General features: G+C 37.1%; 1 protein-coding gene across 2 annotated transcripts in view; it reads right to left on the reverse strand.

Moving 5' to 3' along the window:
* Positions 1 to 4,969: 4,969 nt before the first annotated feature.
* SYNDIG1 (synapse differentiation inducing 1) overlaps positions 4,970 to 26,291 on the reverse strand; it is a 283,421-nt gene continuing 262,099 nt past the window's right edge. For both annotated transcript variants that reach the window (XM_075203789.1, XM_075203790.1), the window contains exon 4: positions 4,970 to 8,954. In XM_075203789.1, coding sequence (XP_075059890.1) covers positions 8,796 to 8,954 — 159 coding nt within the window. In that variant the 3' untranslated portion in view covers positions 4,970 to 8,795. The remainder of the gene's footprint in view (positions 8,955 to 26,291) is intronic.

Here is a 26,291-nt window from a genome sequence, read left to right on the forward strand (position 1 = left end):
GCACATCATTTAATTTGAGTGCTGTGAGCAGCAATTCAGAACCTCTGTCTTATGATCATGAGTCAGGAAACATATCAGACCCTCAGGTTGTCACTAAAAGAGGTGGTGAAACGTTAGTAGCAACTAAAATAAAGAGCATTGGTTCCATTTTTAGTGGACTTTTATAAGGATAAGTAATTAAGATGCAAATAAAAAAATACTTTATTCCACTACATCAGTAAACATGATTGTAGTGCATCAAGAGCATTTAGACAATATCACTTATAATGTGCTGAGGTGCACCTGCTCAGCAGCAAAGTGTCATTGGAAGGTATTTTAACTTGTTGGCAACTATGCTGTCACATTCAGAGGAGTCAATATTACGTCTATCTCCTTGAAATAGCAACAAAAATGCAGGTACAGTATAGAGTAAACAATGATAGGGCAGCTCTTAACACAACTGTTGCTGGATTGCCCCTTAGCTCCATGTAGGTAATGTAACTGCAGGTATCTTCCATAGCTCATATCATTTACTATTATACAGTATCAGCATCTAACTACTAATAAACATGGTATTTTACTTACCTACCTTCTCCTCTTCCTCTGGCACAAACAAATGTGTAATGACATCTTACAAGCTTCTAGTGCCTCTGAGAAATAATATGAGCTAACACAGCTTAAATCAAATTGCTTGTGGACCTTGTGAAGTGATGGCAAATAAAACTAGCTAATCAAGTCATGTGTTCAGGTTAGGATCTCCCCTCTTCCACTGACTTCTACAGATGACTTTTCATATTAATGAGATGAGATGGACCAAAACAACAGCCAGTTTTTTTATTAGCCATAAATGCTAACAGGTTAAACACTTAATGACTGGAGGGGTTTTCACCCTCACGACCGGACCAAATTTCACATTTTGATGAATCGGTGTAAATGGAAATAACTTTTTTTTATTAGTTTATATGTTTATTTTTTTCAGAGACTGAAAAGGTGGAACATGTGTCTTTTTATTTTCTATGTATTATTTAAGGTAGTGATTATCAACATGATATACTTCAAGAGGGTATATATATATGGGATAATAAATTCATGCAAATCCAATGTCCAATTTATATCCTGACATGTTACATTGTAGAAAACTTAATCTTCTAGTCTAACATCTCAAGTATATCTAGTATAGATTACTATTTACATACAATATTCACCTATGCAGAAAACATTATAGCAGCCGGAGAGAAGACAATCGCTATGGTAATTTGCTAATGCATATTTAACCATAAAAAAACATATAATATGAAAACTACAACTTGCAGTAACAATATTCTTAAGAAACAGGGATCCGTAAATGAAATATTGCAGTCACCTGATGAACCTCGAACTACCATAAAATAAAAAGTCTTTCTGTACTCATTTGCTCAAACATAAATAAAAACTCTTTTAATAAGAAGCTATCAATATATTCATTAGAAGAAACATATATGTATATATACAGTGTATTATAAAATATACAACAATTAGGCTCCTCCTGGAAACTGAATCTTTATAATTAAAGCTATCTAAATCTTTCAAAACATAAATACAAACAAAGATTTAAAACAATTAAGCTTCCCGGGTCAGATTGTTAGAATTCTGATCATCTACTTCCATTCCTAAACAGACTGCGAATCAGTGCTTGTGATGGCAGTCAAGTGACTCAGACAGCAAATGAAAACAACAACTGTAGAAATAGGTGAGTGGCATAATGAGCAAATTGAAAGAAATAATGCTAAACCTCTTCTTAAAACATATTGCCTTAGCTATACCGATTCACACTAGAATCCCACAATCAATGGTCTCATGATACATGAAATAAAGTGAACGATAAGATGATATTATCAAAGTCTCTCTACTGTTGACTAGTCTTGAATACTGTGTAATATTATGTAGATAAAAGAATATTTAGATACTCACAAGTACCTCTAAAAGTTAGTTCCTACATACAGTGCAAACCAGAATTAAGTCCATAATAGGCAATATTAAGAAAATGTCTACATACATTAATAGGGCTATATGATCTTCTAACCCCTGAACCTTATATAACCTTTATATAATCTTGTTGAAGTCTACTGCCTCATTTAGACTATCAGAATGAAAAGATGAAAGATTAAAAATCCAAAAGGCTTCTTGTCTGCCGAGACATATTTTATCTGGCAGAGACATTTCTCTCATTTGTTACTGTGTAAAGTCCAATCACAACTATTCTGAGGTCCATGGGGTCATTATTTTGATATGTTTCATAATGTCTTCATATGCTATGAGTCTTAATCTTATTTTTGATATTGCGCTGTGTTCAGCAAAACAGTAATTTCGGTGTTGCATTATGTGTATATGAAAGAGGCCCTATTGATGGCATGCTTGCAAGTAAGGCATTATATTTTTCCACATTTAAAAATCCCCGCAGTTTTGGTGGATGACAATTTTTATTACTGACCTCAGCCTTAGTGTCACGGGCACTAGGAGTCTTTGCCCAGGATATCACCAGATGATGATCTTACCAGAGTAGTGTGGGTTACACAGTGGTCCTCTGGTAGCAGGGTGACTAGCGGAACATATAACTCAGCAGATGGTGAGAGGATGCAAATAGGAAAGTCAATGACTAGCAGCAATCTAGTTAATGATTAGGTAGATATGAACACGAGGATCTTGATGGACGTGAAGAAGTGCAGGAAGGTAACAGGGAAGTCAGTGGTCTGCGTACAGCAAGTTGTACCACTGCTTATGGTGAAGAGACTTGTCCAGGTGCAGGTAGGTAGCGGGGAAGTCAGTGGTCTGCGTATAGCAAGTTGTACCACTGCTTATGGTGAGAGGACTTGTCCAGGTGCAGGTAGGTAGCGGGGGAGTCAGTGGTCTGCGTATAGCAAGTTGTACCACTGCTTATGGTGAGAAGACTTGTCCAGGTGCAGGTAGGTAATGGGGAAGTCAGTGGTCTGCGTATAGCAAGTTGTACCACTGCTTATGGTGAGAAGACTTGTCCAGGTGCAGGTAGGTAGCGGGGAAGTCAGTGGTCTGCGTATAGCAAGTTGTACCACTGCTTAATAGGTGAGGTGGTGTACAAGTGTTGATGAGTAGAAACATAGAATGTAGACACTGAGAGCACAAGGTACTTGATCCCAAACAATATGCACAAGTCTATGTTGGTGTGGCAGGCGCTGCTTGACAGAGACGAATTCACTACTGGAATCCAGGCTAATAGCAGAAGGTCAATTAGCATATGTATTTCACGACTGAACAAAGAGGTAAACTTCCCAGCAGATATGCGGAGTAATAACACAGTCTCAGGGAGATAGAGGATTCCGTGGGTAAGTAGAGAACAGTCCAAGCGGATATGCAGTAAACGAATACAGTCAATAGAAAGTAAACATACCACGGTTCAGTTGAGCAGGCTGTCCACGAGAAAATACAGGAACAGCTGAGCGGCTGCACGCCAGCACGAGTAAAGAAACCACAGGTGAGTGGTAGCGGTAATCAGGGTCCGGGTCAGCACACAGGCAGAGAACTTGACACGGGTAGAACAACGATGAGCAATTCAGGAATCACTGGAGATAGCAAACACGAGTAGAACACTGGAGGTAATAGCGGACTGGAAGCCGCAGATGATTAGAGCAGGAATCAGCAGGGAACTGAAGACATAGTAGAACACGGGAGACTTGTAGCGGTCTGGAAACCGGCAGGAATCAGCAGGGAACTGAAGACATAGTAGAACACAGGAGACTTGAAGCGGTCTGGAAACCGGCAATGAGTTGAGCAGGAATCAGTAGGAAGCTGAAGACATAGTAGAACACAGGAGACTTAAAGCGGTCTGGAAACTGGCAATGAGTTGAGCAGGAATCAGCAGGAAGCTGAAGACACGGAGAAGTACACAGGAACACCTTCAGAGATTCACAGGGAATGAGACTCCAAGATCAGGCAACGAGGTAATGAACACAGGTGCTTTAAATAGGGAGCGTTGCCTGATCAACCAATTAACTAAAAGCAAACGTCAGAAGAGTTCTTAGGAACTGCTCATGTGCAGACCATCAGGATGGTGGGTGGCCACGGTTCAGGATAGGTGCTGGCAGGAATACTGGAGAGCCACGCACCAGTGAAGAGGCACTCACGGTCCGGTGAGTGACACTTAGAAGCAGTTTCTTTGGATTTTAAATAGCTGGGAGCCAAGACAATACTTAACACTTTGTCCATTTACAAAAGTAACCACTGAATCAGCCAGAAGGTAAGGTCTAAGGATGTTATCTTATGTTTTAGGATGGGATGAAAAAAGTTTAAATAGTTTTTTTTATAGTTTAGGATGAATTATTAAACTTTCAAATGTGTGTTTTTTCTTTTCTCTTTCCACTTATCTGTAAGAAAATTATTGCTTTCTAGACTCCTAACCTTGTCATAGGCTTTGTTTAGAAGATCTGATGGACAGCCTCTATTTGAAAAATGACTAAACATATCCTTTTTTTGTAGATCAAAAGTCACTTTGAGTGAACAGTTTCTTTTTAAGCACATAAGCTAATGACTAATGTTAAAATGTAGATAGGTGTTACTGTTAAAATGTTTTTTGATAATTAGAAATTACAACCCTTTTATCTTATATCTCAAAGATTACATCCAGAAAGTTGGTGGAGATCTTGTTATCACTGTGCATGAAAGTGAGATTGAAAATGTTTGTGTTGAAGTTATAAACAAAATTAATTGCTGTGTTCAAGTCCCAAATAATAAAAATATCATCAATATAACGGCAATAGAGTACCAGGCGCACACTGATAGCGCACCCCACATCCCTACATAGCGAGTCTCAAACTGCTGACCTTTACATTTGATCTGATTCTTAGGAGTAAAGACATTAGACATATAGTAACACTATATACAGGAACTAATGTTTCTGTATATAGTGTATACAGAATTTCAAGTACCCTAAATTCTGCTAAATTATAAGAGATATTCACAAAATACGTTTATGAATGTGTTAATGCGCTTTGTTATTTTTAGTTAAAGTTTTTTTTAGTTTTTTTTTAAGTCAATAGTTAAACATATTTGAAAACACATAAATGTTTGCGATTTGATATATACATTTATTCATTCATCAGTTTTGGTTCTGAAATTTAATACAGGGTCAATTTAAATCCAACATAACAGTGGAATTCATAGCATTTGCTACAAAAAAAGCAAAATAATATGGCTATGGCTATTGTTTGTGCAAAGTACTATGTAAACATTCACAGTGTTACATATATTGAAAATGATTATGATGGGATGCAGGAATTGTATAAATGTTAACTGGTAAAAGCATAAAAATTAAAGAAACATACTCATGTCTGAAATAATCTTTGATATTTTTTTTCCCTCTAAATTACATAAGCTATTGATCAACATTTTTTTAAATGGGAACACTCAGGAAGTGATGTGTGTAAAATTAGCAAATTATACATACAATAAATAAAACCTGCTTGAAATAGTTGGAATATATATAAATATTTATATATATATATTTACATATATATTAATTATTATTAAATTACATATATATATATATATATATATATATATATATATATATTTATTTAAATATTATATCTTTGAGATTGTTATACAGATTTCCGGGACATTTACATTCACAGTGAACCTAAATGAATCCAAACACTGAAATCATAAATATATTGTAATTAATATCTACAAGCTTACCTTATGTTGGTACTGCCTTTAGTACACCAAAAATCAAAAAATGTTTCATAAATGTGAAGTTTAATTATTTTATACTAAAAGGGAAAGTGGGGAATTTCGCTTTTTTTTAAAAGAAAAGTATTTCTTTGAGGAGTAGTTAAATAGACAAATGCAAGAAGATAACTAAAAGGTTACAATGATTATTTTTTTTGAATGCTTTATAATTTTATATATAGGCCATGATCATAATATACATGTTAAAAATGTTTTTAAAAAATCAAGTTAATCTCATGTTTTATTGATTTGGACTCACTTTGTGTGTAAGTCCATAGACGTCACTTTATGATATCTCTCATTTTATTTGCTCATGGAGCTTGACCACCTAGGCTAAAGACAACATTATCAGTTACAAAGTGACAATATCAAATGTGCAGGTTTTTTTTACAACTATGTCCTTCTAAAAGAAAAATACTTAAACATATATTTAAATTATACACAATTTGATGACAGTGACCTTTTGATGAATGATTAAACTGTAATTAGACAATTATATTTTACATTTAAACGGAATGGATGATGGACTAACAAGATTGTCCACAAAGTGATTTGTTTTCTAAAATTTTGATATGCAATTACATGCATATGACCATGCATCATTACCTCACCACTCTTCAGTAAGCTGCAGCTTGGTAATTGTGAAAAGCTGCTGTATACCTGCAATTAAAGACATTGTAGCTAATTACAAATCCTCGATTTGGTGGACAGGCATTGCCACTGGAGATTCATCTGATTGGCAACTTTGCACTTAGTGAACCCCCTTTACAGTTTAAGAGGAAAGAAGAAAATATCCTGATGCTAATTGAATATGCTTATATTATGGCTTCCCAAAATGAATGATTAGGATGTAGAAGCAGTTATCCATTTGCAATTGGCACTTATAAAGGATTTTGTGGTTATAGTGCACAGTGTAAAATATATAAAATGAGATCACTGAGATTTAAAGCATGATCATATCACACTATGGGGCATATTTAATAACACTGTGCCAGATCAATGTTGTCCTGTAGCCAATCGCAAAATAAGGTATCATCTTTTATCAGTTTCGTTTAGTCATACTAATGAAATACTAAATTTGGTTAATTGCTATGCTCTCTTGGCATTGTACCTCATTATTATAGATAGATTCAGATCTATATCTTCTGTTACTGTAACTAAACTTTAGCTCTGTCCCACCATACCAACTTAATATATGAACTTACAGGACATTAGACTCAACATGGCGAATACGTCAACGCCCCCCCCACTCCTTCCCACTTGCCACCCACCCTCCCCTCTGAGATCGTTTGGAGGGGAGGGTTGAAATATTAGCAAGTATGGCACTCGAAAATATAAAGCAACAGTGCCTCATTTTGAGCCCATTTTGTCTTTTACCTGCCTCAAATAGCATGATTTTGGCACATGATTTTATTTATGAAAAACAAACAAACAAAATGAGATTAACAATGACATTTCATGTACATTTGTAACTTGTTTAAACAATTCAGATACAGATGTAACATTTTCAGATGTAAACAATTTTCTAGGCTGATTGCACTGAACATATTTACTTATTATTTTCCTCTTCATTAAAAGCAGTGGTAATCATTAAAACGATTATCGGTACCATTTCAATGCAAATAGGGACATATACAGATAAGTCAGGCCTACAGATCTCAGAATCACCACTATAACCTGCCTGTGGGTAAGATTCACCTTCTCAGGTACTGAGGTTAACACGCCCATTCAGGTGTCATGTTGCCAAATGGAATCATCAACATCACTATGACTATGTTTCCTCATGATAGCACAGGCGGGCACAGGGGAGACTAGAGGTGCCCATGATCCCCCTTTAGACCAGACATACTGATTGATGCATAAAGAGATAATGTTACACATTTCTATCACCCACAAGCCCTTGCTTTGACTCCTTTCTGATGGGCAGTGTAATTTGTATACTTTTCCAGAGCAGAAAGTATGCAGTATATAATGCTTACTATATGTACTGTATGCCAAATTTTTTGCATGTATAAGAAGAGTACATGTAAACGGTAAAACTATAACACTCCTTGTCAAAATCCAGTGAAATCCTATATGTATCTTATTTTCTTTCTTTTTTTTTTGAGAGAGACACTATTAATGCAGTCTTGTGGTTCTCTGACAGGATTTGTCATATCTAAAATGGCTGCTTATATCCCGAAAGCAATTTCAATTCATATTATTGGGGAAGGCCTGTAAAAAGCATGTTTTTCCATTGACATTTACAAAAAAAGAGGAAAAAGGTAACAAAGTTAGCAAACACCAGCATATGCCCAACCCTGTAACCACATGACCTGAATGGGAAAGCAAAACTGTAATGATTTAACATGGCTATAAGGTTCATCACAATTGATGCATATGTTGGATCACTGATAAAAGAGTGCAGTTCCCTGCCTATATTTCTTTTAAAAATGTACTATAAATATAATGTAACACTAAACAATGCTTGTTTCCAAACATGCTTAATACTGTTGTACTTCAATCCAGTCAACAAGAGCAGTGTCAGAGGATCTAAGACAGCTTATTTTAAGTTAAAAAGGTCAGGGAATCTCATGCTGATTTACGGAATTTATTACTAAGGAGCCTGGGGCAGACATTAATTGATTTCATCAGCCCATGAGAATGAATCATGTGTCCTTCGATTTATATATTGCTGGAATTTAAGATTTACAAGACAGAAATGCTGGTTTACAATGGAATGCACGAGCCGTATTAATCTGCTGTGAGTTCCCACTAGCAAACAGTTACAAGAGGTGAGAACACTTTAATCGTCACGTCTGCTAGTAAAACAAACTTTCCCGGCAGTTTTGACTTGTCTGACTGCTTAGCACAACTGCAAGACACATGAAATAGAAATAAAGTAACTGATGAGGAAAAAGTGTGTACATCCATAAATGACTTGAAGAGATCTCAATCCATACAGCAACGTTCTATGGCAGTCTGATATTGGCTCTCTCTGCATCTCTATGGTGTTAACCACTTGCACAGTTCAGTCTTGTGCCTGCCTCTCTCTCTCTGTAAGTCATGTGTTTTTCAGTCATGTGCTTTTTTGTAGTTCATAAATGGTTGTTTTTGGAAAGGTAGGCTATAAGTGCTACAGCCACTCCAACATATATTCCTGTTCCTATGGTGATGGACAGTACTGCTAAGAAGAGTGCTCGTCGGGAACTGGAACTTGCTTGATGAAAGTCACCTTTGGCCACTGCTTTGTTTGTCTGTAATTAACAAAGAGGGAAAAAATAAATCAGTTATCTGGTAGAGAAAAGTATTTTGATATTAAAATGACATTACAATACAAAATTACATATTGGTTTGAATATATATTTACAGCTCTTTTTGCTCGGTAAACAAAAGGTAATGTGATTACAATACCAGTGGCCAAGAATTTTAATGGGGACTTTATTTATGATGCTACTATACGAACCACTTTATGATAGGACTGTTCTCTTCCATTCAGTGACCAGACCGATTTTCACATTTTAGTGATGTTCCACAGGAAATAACTTTTTATTTATCTCTTAGCACATCTAAATCAATTTAACACTGTTTTTTTTGTGAGAGATAGGGCTTCTTTTTGGTAACGTAGTGGAATAAATATTGCTTATTTGCAAAAGGCTACATTAAGAAAAAAGTCCCAAGTTACTTTGGTGCCAGAGATTTTTTTACCTCCCTTGCGAGATGCAAGTGGCGAGTGCAATAGACATGGTAACATGATTTGCGGCATCATAGCTCCTTTGTGCAATAGCGCCTTCGTACCACAAGACAAAGTCATGATGATGCCACTTGCACTGAATCACTTCATCATGACCACACACCCACCCACTAGTAAAGAATGCTGGATGGTGGCCTTCTCTCCAAGGAGTCCAGGAGGACCACACAAAAATGTGGGAGTCTCTCAGACATTCCAGGAAAGTAGGCAAGTATGTTTAATGTAAATAGTGCTACTCAAATATTTATCCCAAAATGTAAGCTTTGCTGAGTGTAGGCATACCAAATATGTGTCTTTTATATAAAGATTGACCCTTTTCATTGGGTCCAGGAACAAATGTATCCATATCAGTTTAAATGTTCTCTTTAAATCCCCATGTTATGCTGCCATTGTACCTGACACCAAAACATATTAGGTGAAGTCACACAATGTAAATACTTTGTTTACGACTATATTTGTGTTGAGTGCTAATTGTGTATTATTAGAGAAATTATAAAATATATTGGGCATTTTGGGCACAGTATTTATTGCTAGGTGTAATGGCTAGGTTTGTAGGTTTGAATGCTTTGTAGTGCTAGTGTGTGTTCTTTAAATTGATAGCTTGTATAAGACAAAAGACGTATGCACCCAAGACTAGTTCATATACTATGTAATTTTGTTTCCACACTATGCATAGCATATCTCCACCCATGGTTCCTTAGCTGTGTTCCTTGATTGGTATTTAGTAGGTAGATTGGAGTCTAATAGCAATTGTAATTTACAAAAACAAATTGTGAGAGATTTGTCTCTGTTCATACAGTGTTACAATTTTCTTAAACCTTTTGTGTAATGAATGCCATTATACTGCAAAAATCCCATTTTGCAATTACCACATTTTTCATAGTCCCTTCATTAACTAATGCATTTCAATGTGCCACTATCCCTGCTTTTAGACTCTCTTTTCCCAGATACAGTATTTTGTTCATAGTGCAATGCAGTCCAGTCGTTTTTTTCTTATGTACGGTTGCAAGTGTTCAGTACAGCACAGTGGTCCATGTAGTAGAAGTGCAAAGGTTACAGAATTCGGTATATACACCATATGGAACTATATATATTTGTTTAGATCAGGATAAAAATATTATTACAATTTTTAGGTAAACATTTGTTGTTCTTTACATAAGTGTTTTTTTATGCAAATATATATAGACATTTGACATACTGGGACACACTTTATAAGACAGTAAACCCCTGTGGTCAATTGCAAATTGCTTTATGCACTTTTTCCTTATTTTACTTGAAATTTGAGATGTTTTTAAACTTAAATGTAAATGTTAATGGAGTTTAGAGGTGGTTCCACATTATATGTTATACAATATAAATAAAATACAAAGTACACCAAAGCTTAGTCTGTTCAACCAGCTTGATGCTTATGTATTCTCAAAAATATTTTCAGTTAACAAAGTAGATGCCTACACCGTGTCAATGACATGTGAGTGTGGAAATCAACAAACCATGACCTGTTGGGGGTAATTCACGAATGGACTTGAAAAATCCTAAATCTATACTGATACATGAAATGTAGTAAGTGATACACTGCTTTATGCAAGGAGAGATGGAGCCAATTATGAGACAGACCTATGCTGGAAATGATACAATTGTATTATAATAACACAGGGGGCATATTGTCTCACATTTTATATTGCCTGACAGCTCCTGCTCTGCAAAGGAGCAACTTCCTGACTGCTGAGTAACTGTTCCTACCCTGTGCCACAAACATTCACTAAAAATACATATTCACACAGACATTGCATCAACAGAGGAACATACTCACTGCATTAACAACACAAAAACATGTAAAAACATGCCAAATAGAACTCAGTATTTTTCAGTCCCCTTCTCCTCCATTGCACTCTTGCATCATCTCTCTGCTGTCTGTCCCCCTGCAGTCATAAACCCATCTCTCTGCTCATTTAAAGCAATGATTCCACGCACTAAATCTTATCGCCTAGCAAGCGCTGTTCCAAATCCACTCCCTTGTGGGTAACATTCTAAGTTCTGCCTATTGCTAGAAGTCATGGAATAAAATTAAAGGTGTATTTTCTGGAACAATCTAGTTTTGTTAAAGCAACTTAGGCAAAAAAACACAAAAAAGTACATTTGTAACATGTTTTCCCATTTGTTCCCTGTATAATGTACACGCAAATTAAAAAGGTATTTCCTCCACTATGGTATCTAAGACAAACTATCTAACACCCCCAAAAAATAAAGTTTGTTTGGGTAGTGTAAAAAATAATCCATTATCCTTGGCAAAGCCGACATGAAAAAAAAACAGGTGGAAATTTAGCCCGGGCGCTTGGCAAGGAAAGGATTAAAGTGTTATGAGGTTGTTGACAAACAAATCAATCAGTATATACAATATAATATATAGTAAAATATATATATTTGTTCAATATAAAACTTTGAATGTATCCTACTGACTATAAATGAAGTGCAAACAATGTTAATGTGGGGAGAAAATCCATTGTAGAATTATTTATTTGGCAAGTGTACTTTTTATATGCATAGTTACCAGAAAATCGTTACTTCCATTTCCTATTTTTTATAGCCTTATATAAACATGTTTTTGCCAAATGAGATTTGTAAGACAACAAGTCTACTTGGCAGCCCATATATATGAGATAATGCTATGTGCCTACATCTCGGCTTTGTGTCTGCAATTGGTAAATCTCTAAAATAGGAAGCACTTCATATTTTTCTCAGCACTTATGTCTGCTTGTGTAACTTCAGCATATAGCCCAATTGATTTTATATTAAAACCTGCGACTAACAGTTTTAGATGAAATGTGTGCTCAGAATACAAATAAAGACGGACAAGAGTTTTATTAGTGTAATGTAACCAAGTCAAGTACTGTAGCAAATATATTTATGCCAGGAAGTATATAGAAACAGGAAATCAAGCACAAAGTTGTGTGGACATCTGAGAAAGAGAAAGTGCTTTTTCATTATTGTGTATTAACCACCACCAGTAGCAGCAAGCTAAATAGACATACGTGCAAATCTAAAGGTAGATATAAGAATGTATAGAGGAAAAATAAACAAGTTAAAAGAAGCACCGTGCAGTGGTGGAACTACCATTGGTGTAGCAGGTGCGATGCAGCAGGGCCCATGGAGACAATAGGGCCCGCTGCACGGGGAACTAGCGAGCTGTGGGCCCCGGTACTCCAAGAGTTAATTGCAATAGAATTTAGGGGCCTATTTACCAGACAAATAGGCCCCTTTATCAGTTGATCCTTGATTCCGGCAAAAAGGCTGATTTTTATTTTAAAGTTGTAAAAATCCCTTATCTTCTAGATCTATCAGCCAAATATCACCTGGGCCATTGAGTTGTAAGGGCTATATTACTGCTTAGTCAGGTCAGTCTTTGCAGATGTGCACTTTCTGACATTCACAGTGAAACGTAAAAAGACCATATTATAAGTTTAAGGCAGTCTCTTTTTAAACAGTGTACCCCAGAATCTGTTACTATTAACCATACATTTTAATTAGAGATGCTCAGACTCGGTTTTCTGAAAACCCAGACCACCCGAACTTAGGGGATATGAGTAGGCTCGCGAGCCGGCTCATTAGTTTTGCGCAAAACGTCAGCATTGTGTTGTCGGATCTCGTGGGTTTTGGATTCCATAAGTACCTCCCTTCCCAGGAGATCCAGCGCCATTGCTCACACAGAAACATGGGTAGCAGTGTTCTTGTCACTCTCCAGTCTCCAGTGCCATTGCTCAGTGCCATTGCTCATACAGAAACAGGAGGGGTAGGATTGTTCTTGTCACTTGTCAAAAATCGACTGGAAATGATTGGAAATGAATGTTATTGAGGTTAATAATAATGTAGGGATGAAAAAAAGAACCAAATTATGTGATTTAAAAAAAAAATAGGGATCTTAGAAAAAAAATCGGGATCCAAAACCAAAACACAAAGTTAATCCAGATCCAAAACCAAATCCAAAACACGGGGGTCAGTTTAGATCTCTACTTTTAATTAACCAATTTCTGAAGTGACCTATAAATAAAATCAATAATACACTGAACTAATACACTGAGACTGATATTGAGCTGAACCAAAGTGAAGCATTTATTTATTTATTTATTTATTTATTAAGTTATCCGGATCTGACATTACAGAAGATAAGAAGGGTAGAAATGTGAGCTGAATTAATATTACTCGTAATTTTCACCATTCACTTTCCAAATTCCTCCCCCTTGCACATGTAGCAAAAGCCATTCCCTCAGTGTCACCTTTATTTGAGTCATGTTATGGTTGGGGTCTCACGTCTCTCTGTATTATGGTTAGTAGTGTTCCCTCTTTGAAGAAAAAACCAGAGTGACAACCGCAGACCACTATCCAACTAGATACGCTTGAACTTTACATAAGCATAGTGCAATGTTACATGTACATGCTGCATTGCACAACAGTTTTTGCCCAAGGTTGCTCAAGATTTACTGACAGTCTGGGATTATGTTGCCTGCCTCTTTGGCAACTCATCACAGAAGCCATATGCACTGAGCGTAGGGTTGTCACCAGGGACAAACGCAGGATTTGTATAGAGGGGTTTCCACGCCACACCACCAGTCATGGCCGGATTAAGGGGGGGGGGGCCACAGGGGGCACGTGCCCCAGGCCCCCTCTCTCTGAGGGCCCCCCGCCGCCAGCCGCATGCTGATCGGATCACCTGTCAGTTGGTGATCCGATTCTACTGCTTGTGCGACTGTGGGGCCCCCCTGACGCAGGCGCACCACCCCCCCACCACAGAATTTGACAGCTAGCCTGATGTACAGCAGCTGCGGTGCTGCTGAACATCAGGCCATTCTAAGATGGCCGAAATGAAGCTGCTGTGCATGTGCAGCAGCTCCTCCCATACTAAAAGAGATGGGGGTGCTGTGCTGAACGTGGCTTCCTAGGTAAGTCACACTTTCACTTGGAGTATATATGTATGTATATATGTGTATATGTATGTATGTATATATGTGTATATATACATACTTTATGTGTCGACATGCTTTATATATATATATATATATATATATATATGTATATATATATATAATATATATATAGCAATGATACCGCACATTAAAAAGAATGAAACATTGAGCACATGCCAATAATTTTAATATATATATATATATATATATATATATATATATACATATATTAGTTAAAACTGATGTCACTTTATCAGTGTTTCCTTTTTTTTCAATGTGCAGTATCAATGCTATTTTCTGGCGTGGGCTGGGACGGGGAGCTGGGGGGCATATCCCCGCTGGGCCAGGCAGAAAAAAGACTATTTTGGGCCGGTCCCTGCACTGGCCTAAGTCTCTATTACTTGGCCTCTCCTCCGAGACCAGCCACCTTCAATCATTGGCTGTAGATTCTTACGATCCATCCACCCCTTCCCTATGTGTGGCCTGCTATTAGTATCACATAGGACGTGCACAGGTGCCGTCCCATGTGTGAAGAGAAACAATGTCATACAGCGTGCGGATAGAACAAAGTTAGTGGGGGTAGTATGTTAATATAATGTGTGTGTGAGGGGAGAAGTATGTTAATATAATGTGTGTGTGAGGGGGATAGTATGTTAATATAATGTGTGTGTGAGGGGGGTAGTATGTTAATATAATGTGGGAGGGAAGGAAGGTTCTTAATTTAATCTTGGATTGCAGATGGATGCTAATTATTTAATGGGTGCTATTTTATTTGTGGGGTGATGGTGGGGCAATTTAATTTAATAGTGGGGCTATCAATTTAAGATGGGGTGATTGGACCTTTAAATTTAATGCTGGGGTGGTTTGGAAGCTCATAAATGAATGTGGGTCTGTTTGGGGAAAATTAGGTATTTTTATTAAATGTGAATATGAATTATTTAATGTCGTGGATGGTTGTGGAAAATGGTTATATTTTTTAAACGTAAATGCCATTTAATTTATTGACAGGACTGTTTCGAGGGAGGGAAATATGTTTATATATTAAATGGGAATACTATTGATTTAATGCTGGGGTTGGTTGGAATTTTCTAAATTTCATGTACCCATGTTTTTTTCCAAATAGGGCCCCCAACATTCCAGGATCCAGACAAGCAGCAACTGAGCTAAAGACACCAGCAGCCACAGGTGGTGACAGTGGCAAGAACAGGTAGGAGAGAGCAGGACAGTCTGCCAACTGTTCTGAATCTGGTCGGGCAGTCCTGAATTTGGGTGACTGTCTCGCGTAGTCAGGATTGGGTCCAACAACAGGGACAGTTGGGAGGTATGTCCTGATTCACAATGTACTGCTCGTAAAGGCAGAGCTGCGTGCACCTAACAGTAGTGCACACAGCATTGCCTGTGTATTTGTCTAAAATGATAACCATGTTACATCATAGGGCCCCCCTGCCTAAAGTGCCCAGAGCCTTAATCCAGCTCTGCCACCAGTGGATGTGACCAGCATGTATGGGGGTGTGGCTATAATTTTAGACAGTGCTTGGCTGCTCTCCAACTCTTCCTATCGCCATCATATACCCAGGCAATGCTGTGTGCACTACTGTTAGGTGCACACTTCTCTCCCTTTTCGAGCAGAGCCGTATGAAGCAGGATATATCTCCCAACTGTCCCTACAGTCAGGACAAATTCCTGTTGGCAGACTGTCCTGCTCTCTCCTAGCTGTTCTTGCTGCTTTCCCTCCCAGTAACCAACTCGGAGAGTGAATTAATGTCATTCACCTTTAATAAAAAGATCCATTTCCCCCCAAACAACCCCAAGATTAAATTAATAGTATTTACATTTAATAAATAAAACTATTTCCTCACAAATATTAAATAATTAGCACTTACTTTTAAGAAATACCTCTCCTTCTCCCCAAACGCAGCCACACATTCAATTAATAGCACCCAAACCACCTCAGCATTAAATGAATAGTCCCATCATTCCACACTCAATATGTCTGCCATAACCACACTATTAAATTAGATATCCCCAACCTTCACCCCACCAATAAAATTAAAAAACTCCTACCCTTAACCTACTATGAAATAATATTTCACACCCCATACACATCACATAAAATACCCCCCTACACTTACATTAAAATCCCTCTTCCTCCACATTTGTATTAAAAGTCCCTCCAAGCCTATGTTTTCAAAGGAACTATTGTACTTATACATTAAATCCCCCACTTACATTAAAACCACATGAAAATTCCCCGCCCCCTCCCACACACACATTCATACACTTACCCTCTTCATCTACAGCTGTGTCTTGTGTCCTCCTGCTGCACACATGAGACATGCAGGCAGTGGGAAAGTGGCGTGGACACACAGCAGGGGAGAGAGGGGAGGGGACACACAGCAGGGGAAAGGTGGCTGTGAACAGTGCAGACAGAAGCAATCACCCATAAGCTGCAAAGTGGCTGGTCCCGGGGGCAGGGTCCAGCCACCTCAAGCATATAGTGCCCCAGGCTGGGAGGAGGGTTTCCAGGCACAAGGAACCCCCCCCCCTTTCGGTTTGCCCATGGTCACATTTCAGAGAGTTCTATCTCTGTTACTATTATTAGTTTAAAATGTATTTAAATAGCAGCAGCATACTTTAGCACTTTCCAAATGGGAACAAACACAGTAATAAAGCAAAGGTCGGTATTAACAAACACTTATGCAAGCAATATTACAATCTATAGGAAAACTGGAGGTATGTACATGAGGTTAAGTCACACATATTGCATATTCGTCCCGCCACATTGCAATTGAGAATAATTGGTTAGTGGGACAATGTGACCAAGTGACACAGACAAAGGCGTAACTACCATAATGTAAAGGGTGCAGATGCTCAGGGCCTACCTCCACTAACAAAGCCCTATGTGTATATGGTTTTTTTCTTCACCCTTAGTTGGTACATGGTGACACTTACAAAATTTTGCTATGGGGCGATTTTGCAGTGATGGTTTGGTGAGTGAGAAGAAATAAAATACATCTCAGCTTAGGGAGAACTGTGTATAATGCTGGTAATGAGGTAGAAAAGCTTAGAGACGTTAAGGAGATTGTTGGGGAATTAGATGAGCTTGCCTAAAGAAGGGAGTTTTCTAAGGAATACGTGAATGTCTGGATGCTAGGGGTACATATTGTTATATGAGGGAAGGAATGCCATAGTGTGGGTGCAGCCAAAAATAGTTCTCCAACTGGGAATGGGAACAAGCAATGAGTTTGGATGAGAAGTGGAGATCTTGAGTAGAAAGGAGGGGTCAAGATGCACGTTATTTTGTGGCAAATGAAGATGTGTTTGTGCAGTTTTGTTAATGACTACAGCCAAACAACGTAGGAACTGACAGCGCAAAGCAGCAGTGGAAGATATTTTTGCGAGGAAAATTAGTCTAGGCACAACATTAAAAATACATTGTAAGGGTGAAGATTGATTTGGTGCAGAGCGGTAAGAAAGGAATTATAATAGTCAATGTGGGAAAACTAGCACATGAATTAAAGTTTTGTGTAAGATACTTGCATTTCCTGATATGTTTCTTAGACGTAATGTTTCTGTATTATTAACTACATTGCCATCAAGTCCCATTTTAACCAACCAGGCCAGTAAAATACCTGTCAGATGGCAGCCTGATCTGGGTGCCAAGTTATGTTTATGAAATGTCTACTTATTTCTATTCAATTATCCCTTCATTAAATCAATATACATCACCAGTTCAGTAATATTACTGCCTGTTTAATCCTCAGTTTAATATTAATTATAAATAACGTTGATTCCCAATAAGGCTCACTTACTAATATTGTATTTAGGTGTAAAATAGGCAACCAACCAACCAACCACACTTTTGCTTTCATTGTCTTAAAAAAAACAGATAAAAACGAATTTCTGATTGATTGATTGATTGATTGATTTATTGATGTGTTTCATTTCAAATGTTGCCACTAAAGTGAATGTTGGTAGATGAGCCTGGGGAGGTGTAAAATAAGAAAATGTAAAATAAGTAAATTCACATTTCCCAGCAGTGCTCTGCACACACAAACTAGGACTCTTGGTGGTATGTAAATTAAGTAAAATGTCCTTGGATTCCTCTACTTATTTTCCCTTTCCCTATCAGCTTTCATCTGACTACCAGTCTCTGCATATTTTGAAACAATTTTTCTGTTTATTAATTCCTGAAAATATTATAACTATTTACAGTAAGTCTACACCATTAGCCCATTAAGGACTCCTTCAGACATACACACAGGTAAAATTGATAATTTCCCACTTTTGATACATTGCAATTTTACAACTACAATCTATTGTGCTGGTAGTGTGCATTAACATATGCGAAACAGGTTGTGCAGTATTCTAAAAGTTTAAACACTGGATTACAATTTTTAACATAATGTTGGGAATAAGCCCATAAAAAAGTAATTTTTAATGTGGTTTTCAGGAGTTAGTTGGTGGCTGAATAGTGTATTAATACCATATAGGTGTGAACGAGTTGATATACACAGCACCCATACCTACATTTTATTTAAAACATCAAATTGTAAATCATCATCATAATCATCATCATTTATTTATATAGCGCCAACATATTCCGTAGCACTATACAATTGGGGACAAACATAGTAAACTAATAAGTAAATATACATTAGTCACCTTACAAATTCCTACTGTGATATTATCGTATATGTGCTACTAACAGTTGTCCATATTTAGAGTTATGCAGTATGGAATCAACCATTACTCATTACTGACATAAAATAATACATTAACAGAAACATTTACCTGCACTCAATAATATCAAATAGTGAATTCCCGGTATACTTGGTCAGTAAATGCATCTTAGTGGAAAGCCACCGACTGCATAGAAATATCCATCCCTATGTATAATAAACAAAATCCTAGAAGTCATGTAAATGTCAGAGTCAATTTTTGTCTTAAAATACAGCTTTATAGCAGGTTTATTTAGTATGAATAATGCAGATAGAAGATACAATGAGATTAGACTATTGCATTTACACTAAAAGCTTTTCTACATTACCATAATAATAAAAACAAAGGATGTATAAAAATGTAATAACGGAACCTAAAGTTATCTGGTATTTATGCTCAGCTACACTTATTAATGCTGTAACACATTTTTCACAGCTTTAAGTATTGTTTTCCAACTTTCCACCGATAAGATGTGTTTTATAGATATAACACATACTATGGGCTAGATTTACTAAGCTGCGGGTTTGAAAAAGTGGGGATGTTGCCTATAGCAACCAATCAGATTCTAGCTTTCATTTATTTAGTACCTTCTACAAAATGATAGCTGGAATCTGATTGATTGCTATAGGCAACATCCCCACTTTTTCAAACCCGCAGTTTAGTAAATCTAGCCCCATATCTTAGTAATAACAAAAATACTATTGTGTATGGATTTAGATAGATGTGAATAATAAGGGTTTGGTCCTAGATAATATTTCTTTGGTGCATTGAAATTGGCTTGCAATTGGAGTCAAAGCAAAAAATACATATTTTGATATGTTTTAGAGGTGACTAATTTAAACTGTGATATCTTTTCTTGGCTATTAAGACAGCTAAGTTTACTCATTAAATTCATTCAGATGCTAGCTACCATCTGTCACTATTAGTATATTCAATACTCTTAGACAATAATGAAAATGAGTGCCAGCAGTGCACATTTGTAAAGGCTTGTGTCTATGTTTGTGTGAATGTTTATACAGGAAAGAACGCTGATTATCCAGAGAAGATGGCAGTATCTGAGAGGAATCTCCACTGAGCGAAGAGCTGATGGAATAGGAGAACTGGAGAGAAAAACAGACACAGAAGGCAAAACAAGGAAAGGCACGGGATGGGGTACAAATAGAGAAACATGAGGGGGAAGAGATGAACAAAGAGAAAAGTCAATAGAGGTTAAGAGGAGAGAGAGAGGAATTGGGGGAAAGAGAGTAGTGAGAGGAGTAAAGAAGATAGATTATGAGAAAAGAACAACAAGATGTGAGCACATATTCACATCGGCCTACAGGCAGGTGAGGGCTGCCATATTTTAAACCGGGGACAAAACTCGACTCAGCAGCCTATTAGGAAAATTTTAAAGGAAACAATTGCAGATGGCCCAGTGACCCAGCCTAAGGTAGCCCACTATGGGACCGGTCTGGGGGCCAGCAGAAGCCTCCCTGCCACCCAGCCCAGTCTGCCCCTGCATCCAGGAGAAAGGACAGAGAACTAATCAGTAGATAATAATACTTACAGGTATATTTATTAATATGCAGTGATATGATAGATTCTCTATTGCTGGCTATCGCAGTGATTGAGAAACAATGCTTAATTTAATTCAATAAAGCATGTTTATCTATATATATCCTGCTATTGCCATCCTGAGATGGTGATAGCAAAATGAGGATTGTGGCGGTACATGTACCGCCATGATGCTTCTTAAACCGGCTTCCCCATGCAAAAGGAAGTAAGGAGAATAGAGGAGTAACAGGAGAGTAATAAAGTTACAGGTGTAGCCACCTTCAGGAGTAGACTGTATTTGTGACAGTATCTGGACCCAGGAAGACATCCGTGGCTCTAAAAAGTAGATACTTTAAGGATTAAAATTCTACATTGGAGGACTGGGAGCACCCAAGACCTTCAAACTGGTCTGCGGCTGGCTGTAAAGTTAAGTGATATCACACAGAGACATCCAGCTAATCATGTAACTCATAATACATCATGCCCAGGTGACTAGTCCTGGTGAATAGTCCTATAGTGCAGGACCCTGGAAGAAACTAGACTGAAACTCAAACGTTAATTTACAACTGGTGATATCACAATACTTCACTAGGGTCCAGTGACTCTAAATTGAAAAGTACATTACTCACCATTTGATCCAGCGATAAATTGTTGTATGTACATTAATTGCTTCCCTCTTTATACAGTGTAAGAATGGTTAATATTATTATTAGTGATACTAATTATTTTGACAATCTAATTATAAGTCAAATGGGTAAATAGGGTATTAAGCTTAATTGCAGGGGCGCACGGAGGATTTTTAAGGGGGGGTTTCCCCTCCACCCCAAAAAAAAAAAGCGAGAGAGCTGCCACGCATGCGCTCGCACATACGCAGCAGCTCCGTTTTGGCAGCACTGTACTATACAGCAGCCGCGGCGCTGTCAAAGAAGCGTCCGCTGCGGTGCTGTATTGTATGCTGTATTGTATACAGCACCGTAGCGGACGCTTCTTTGACAGCGCCGCGGCTGCTGTATAGTGCAGTGCCGCTATGTAGGGCACTTTTTTAGCGGAGGGGTTTCTGGAGACCCAGAAACCCCCCCTGCGTGCACCCCTGAATTGAGGTTTTGTCTTATTGGGGAGTCTCACCTGTTTCTGCATCAAAGTTGGCTTCACTCTCTAACAAAGAAGCAAAGATATGGCACCACCATGAAGCATCCAATAGAGTACCACACAATGATAATTGACAAAGACAGGTGTCTTTGTAAGGCATCTGGTGTCATTTGAATTAGAAAATTGGGTTAAAAGTTACAAGTGACAAGAATGTTTGACAAAGTCAAGTGTCAATATTGAATGTTAAAACTTGGAACTAAAACTTAAAACAAATGTGATTGTGATTGTATTTCATGATGTTCTAAAATGGCCATGTTACACTGTGTGCTTTCAGTACTCTGAATGATCACATTAGGTCAGTGTCACAGGAATGTTTGCCAATACCAACAGTTAATTCAATTAAATCTATATTAGACAGAGATGGAAGGGCACAGCTGTTTTTCCTACAATGGTTTGCATATTAATTAAAAATGGGCTAATTACTATTAATGTTAGTTATTTTTTTTAAAACTGCATAAAATTTACATTTTCAATAATAAGTAAATAGACCCCTTCACTCCCTCCATTAGATTTAGAGCTAATACCGTGGTTTCATGCCAGCAGGCAATCAAAATAGTCAAGTGTAGCCAGTGAGCCTAAGTTATACATTTTTAATGGCCTGTGCAAGGTATTTGCAGAGAAACAGATCTATCCATCAGCCAATAAGAAGAAATGGGTAGAATGAGGGAAGTACGGCTTACCTAGATTTGCAGAGTGGTTCAAAATCAAGACTTCTTTTTGTGAGATTTTTTTAAATGAGTATATTTTTGAGAGCTGTTCTTCACTGTTTTGAAATATGTACAACCATTTCCACTTTGCAAAAGGACTTACATTTTTGCATTACCTCTGAGCTGGCAGAGATCAGATGAACTTTGATGGAGAAATGTATTTGTAGGCACACTTTACACAATGTAAAAAAAAATCAAACTTATAACAGTGACACATGTAACACAGGTAATCCCAATGTCCCTTCACTGCCTTGATTAATGTAAGCCATACATCAGGCTAATCTAATCAATATAAGTGTAGACACACAGTCACAAAATTGGAAGCCATCTTTACATATTTCACATATCCTATACATTTCATCAAATCACCAAATATATTAATCATTTAAAAAAAATGCAAACATTATTGAAATAATAAATAACTACCTCAATTAAGTCTAGAATGTTAATAGCACTTTCATTGAAAAGTACGAAAGAAGCAGAGAAACAGAAAGGGATATGATCCAGAGGTTATAGTGCCAACACTTATGTTGAAAATTAAAGATATACTGTATATAGCGAAAAACATTTAAAGTAAAATATGTAAAATATGTAAAATAAAACTATACACAGCACAGATGAACAATATTAGAACTCACACAAAGATACAAAATCAAAATATCTAAGAAATGTACTAATAGCATGCTTGCAATCTGAAAATACATCACATATAAAAATGATAGAAATCAAATTTCAGAAACACCAAAAAATATATTTCCCAAAACAGAAAGGAATTATTTTGTTTGATTACATAAGAAAAAAACAAGTAAGACATAAAGAATACATGATACATGATATAAAAAAGAATAAAATAAAAGTGAAAATTATATATTAACATCCCAAAAATAAACAATATCTTTGTCCTCAGTCAGTCTCAAAAGTGTAAATGTATCTCAATCCAATTACTATATGCTCAATAACGTTGAAGTTAAATGAAGTCCAATCTTGATAATGTTTCTGGAAAAAAATTACAAGAGACACTGTGGATCTACAATCATAGTAACATAGTTGATGAGGTTGAAAAAAGACACCAGTCCATCAAGTTCAACCTATTTTGGATCTCCTGCGATCCTGCACTTATATTTGAAATTAATCCAGATTAAGCAGCCGCCAATCTGTTTCAATTGTAGAAATCCCCCCAGACTCAATATTGCAGTCCTATTTTTACCCTATATTCACTACTATCCTTCATTTTAATTAACGGTCGTATCCCTGGATACACCTTTCCGCTAAAAATTTGTCTAACCCTTTCTTAAACATATCTATTGAATCTGCCATCACAACCTTCCCTGGCAATGAATTCCATATCTTGACTGCCCTTACTGTAAAGAACCCCTTCCTTTGCTGGTTGTGAAATTTCCTCTCCTCTAACCTTAGGGGATGACCACGTGTCCTGTGTATGGTCCTTGGGGTAAAAAGTTCCCATGAAAGCTCTCTGTATTGACCCCTAATATATTTGTGCATAGTAATCATATCTCCCCTTAGACGCCTCTTTTCTAAAGTAAACATGCCTAAACTGGCTAACCTTTCCTCATAACTTAATGACTCCATACCCTTTATCAATTTTGTTGCCCTTCTCTGAACCATTTCTAGTTCCAAATTATCTTTTTTATAGAGTGGTGCCCAGAACTGTACTGCATATTCAAGATGAGGTCTTACCAACGATTTATACAGTGGCAAAATTACACTGTCTTCCCTTGCATCTATGCCCCTTTTTATGCATGCCAATACTTTGTTTGCCCTTGCAGCTGCTGCTTGACATTGAGCACTATTGCTAAGTCTTCTGTCTACGAGCACTCCCAAATCCTTTTCCATTATAGATTCTCCTAAATTAATTCCATTTAATTTATAGATTGCGTTCTTGTTTTTGATCCCTGAATGCATAACCTTACATTTATCTGTGTTAAACCTCCTATTCCATTTGTCCGCCCAATCCTTCAGTTTATTTAAGTCCTTCTGTAGAGAAGCTACATCTTGCTCTGATTTTATTACCTTACAGAGTTTAGTGTCATCTGCAAAAATAGAAACTTTACTCTCTAAACCATCACCAAGGTCATTAATAAATAAATTAAAAAGGAGTGGCCCCAGCATGGAACCTTGAGGTACTCCACTTAAGACTTTTGACCAATTAGAAAATGTTCCATTTATCACAACTCTCTGTTCCCTATTCTCTAACCAGTTTTCGATCCAAGTACAAATTTTGATTCCTAGACCCAATTCCCTTATTTTGTAAACCAACCTCTTGTGTGGCACTGTATCAAAGGCCTTTGCAAAATCTAAGTAGACCACATCTACTGTCCTGCCCTGGTCTAAGTTCCCACTAACTTCCTCGTAGAAACTAATTAGATTAGTTTGACATGACCTATCCCTCACAAATCCATGTTGATTCCCACTAATAATTTTATTGCGTACCAAGTAATCCTGAATACTGTCCCTTAAAATACCTTCCAGTAGTTTCCCCACTATTGATGTCAGGCTTACAGGTCTATAATTCTCTGGTTGTGATCTCGTCCCCTTTTTAAACAACGGCACCACATCTGCTATTCGCCAATCCCTCGGTACTGAGCCTGATGAGATTGAATCTCTGAAAATTAAGAATAGCTGTCTAGCTATTTCCGAGTTTAACTCCATAAGGACCCTTGGGTGAATGCCATCTGGACCTGGAGCTTTATTTATCTTAATATTCTTCAGTCGCCTTTGGACTTCTTCCTCTGACAACCAAGTATTAAATAATGGCATGGTTTCATTTCCATTTTTATGTATTACTACTGCCATTTGTTCCTCTCTGGTAAATACTGAAGAAAAGAAAGTGTTTAATACCTCTGCTTTTTCCTTAGTATCATTTATCAATTCACCCATCTCACTTCTTAGGGGTCCTATATTATCTTTTTTAATTCTTTTGCCATTTATATACTTAAAAAACGTTTTGGGGTTTGTCTTACTTTCTTTTGCAATGTGCCTTTCATTTTCTAATTTAGCCAATCTAATTTCTTTTTTGCATGTTTTATTACATTCCTATGGAAGGACTCCTCTGACCCTTCAGACTTAAACAATTTAAATGCACGCTTCTTCCTTTGCATTTCTTCCCTTACCTTTTTATTTAGCCACATTGGTTTAGACTTAATTCTTTTACATTTATTTCCCATAGGAATGAACTTATACGTGTATGTTTCCAACCACATTTTAAAGACAGCCCACTTTTCTTCCGTATTTTTTCCTTCAAAGGCTTTGTCCCAGTCTATGCTCTTTATAGACTCCTTTAGCATATTAAAATTTGCCTTTCTAAAGTTTAAAGTCCTAGTTGATCCCTTATACCGTTGTTTCTGGGAACTAATTTCAAATGAGACCATATTATGATCACTGTTTCCCAAGTGCTCCTTTACTTGAATATTTGATATTACGTCTACATTGTTTGTTATTACTAGGTCCAGTATAGTCCGGTTCCTAGTTGGTTCCTCTACTAATTGGGACATGTAATGGTCTTTTAGCGTGCTCAGAAACCTATTTCCCCTAGCTGTACCACAGGTCTCAGTACTCCAATCAATCCACACTAAATATTCCTGAAATGTTCTCGTATCAGGGTTTTTATTTGTCCTTTAATTTTACCTATATAAAATAGCTGATAACTGCATTCTATTGAATAAATTCCAAAAAGAAGAATTGCAATTCATGAAACTTCTTATAACATGTGCTTTACCTTTTGGAGTGGTAAAGTTCTAAAGCGTCTATATAACA

This window comes from Mixophyes fleayi, chromosome 3 (genome assembly GCF_038048845.1).
Source record: "Mixophyes fleayi isolate aMixFle1 chromosome 3, aMixFle1.hap1, whole genome shotgun sequence".
NCBI lineage: Eukaryota > Metazoa > Chordata > Amphibia > Anura > Limnodynastidae > Mixophyes > Mixophyes fleayi.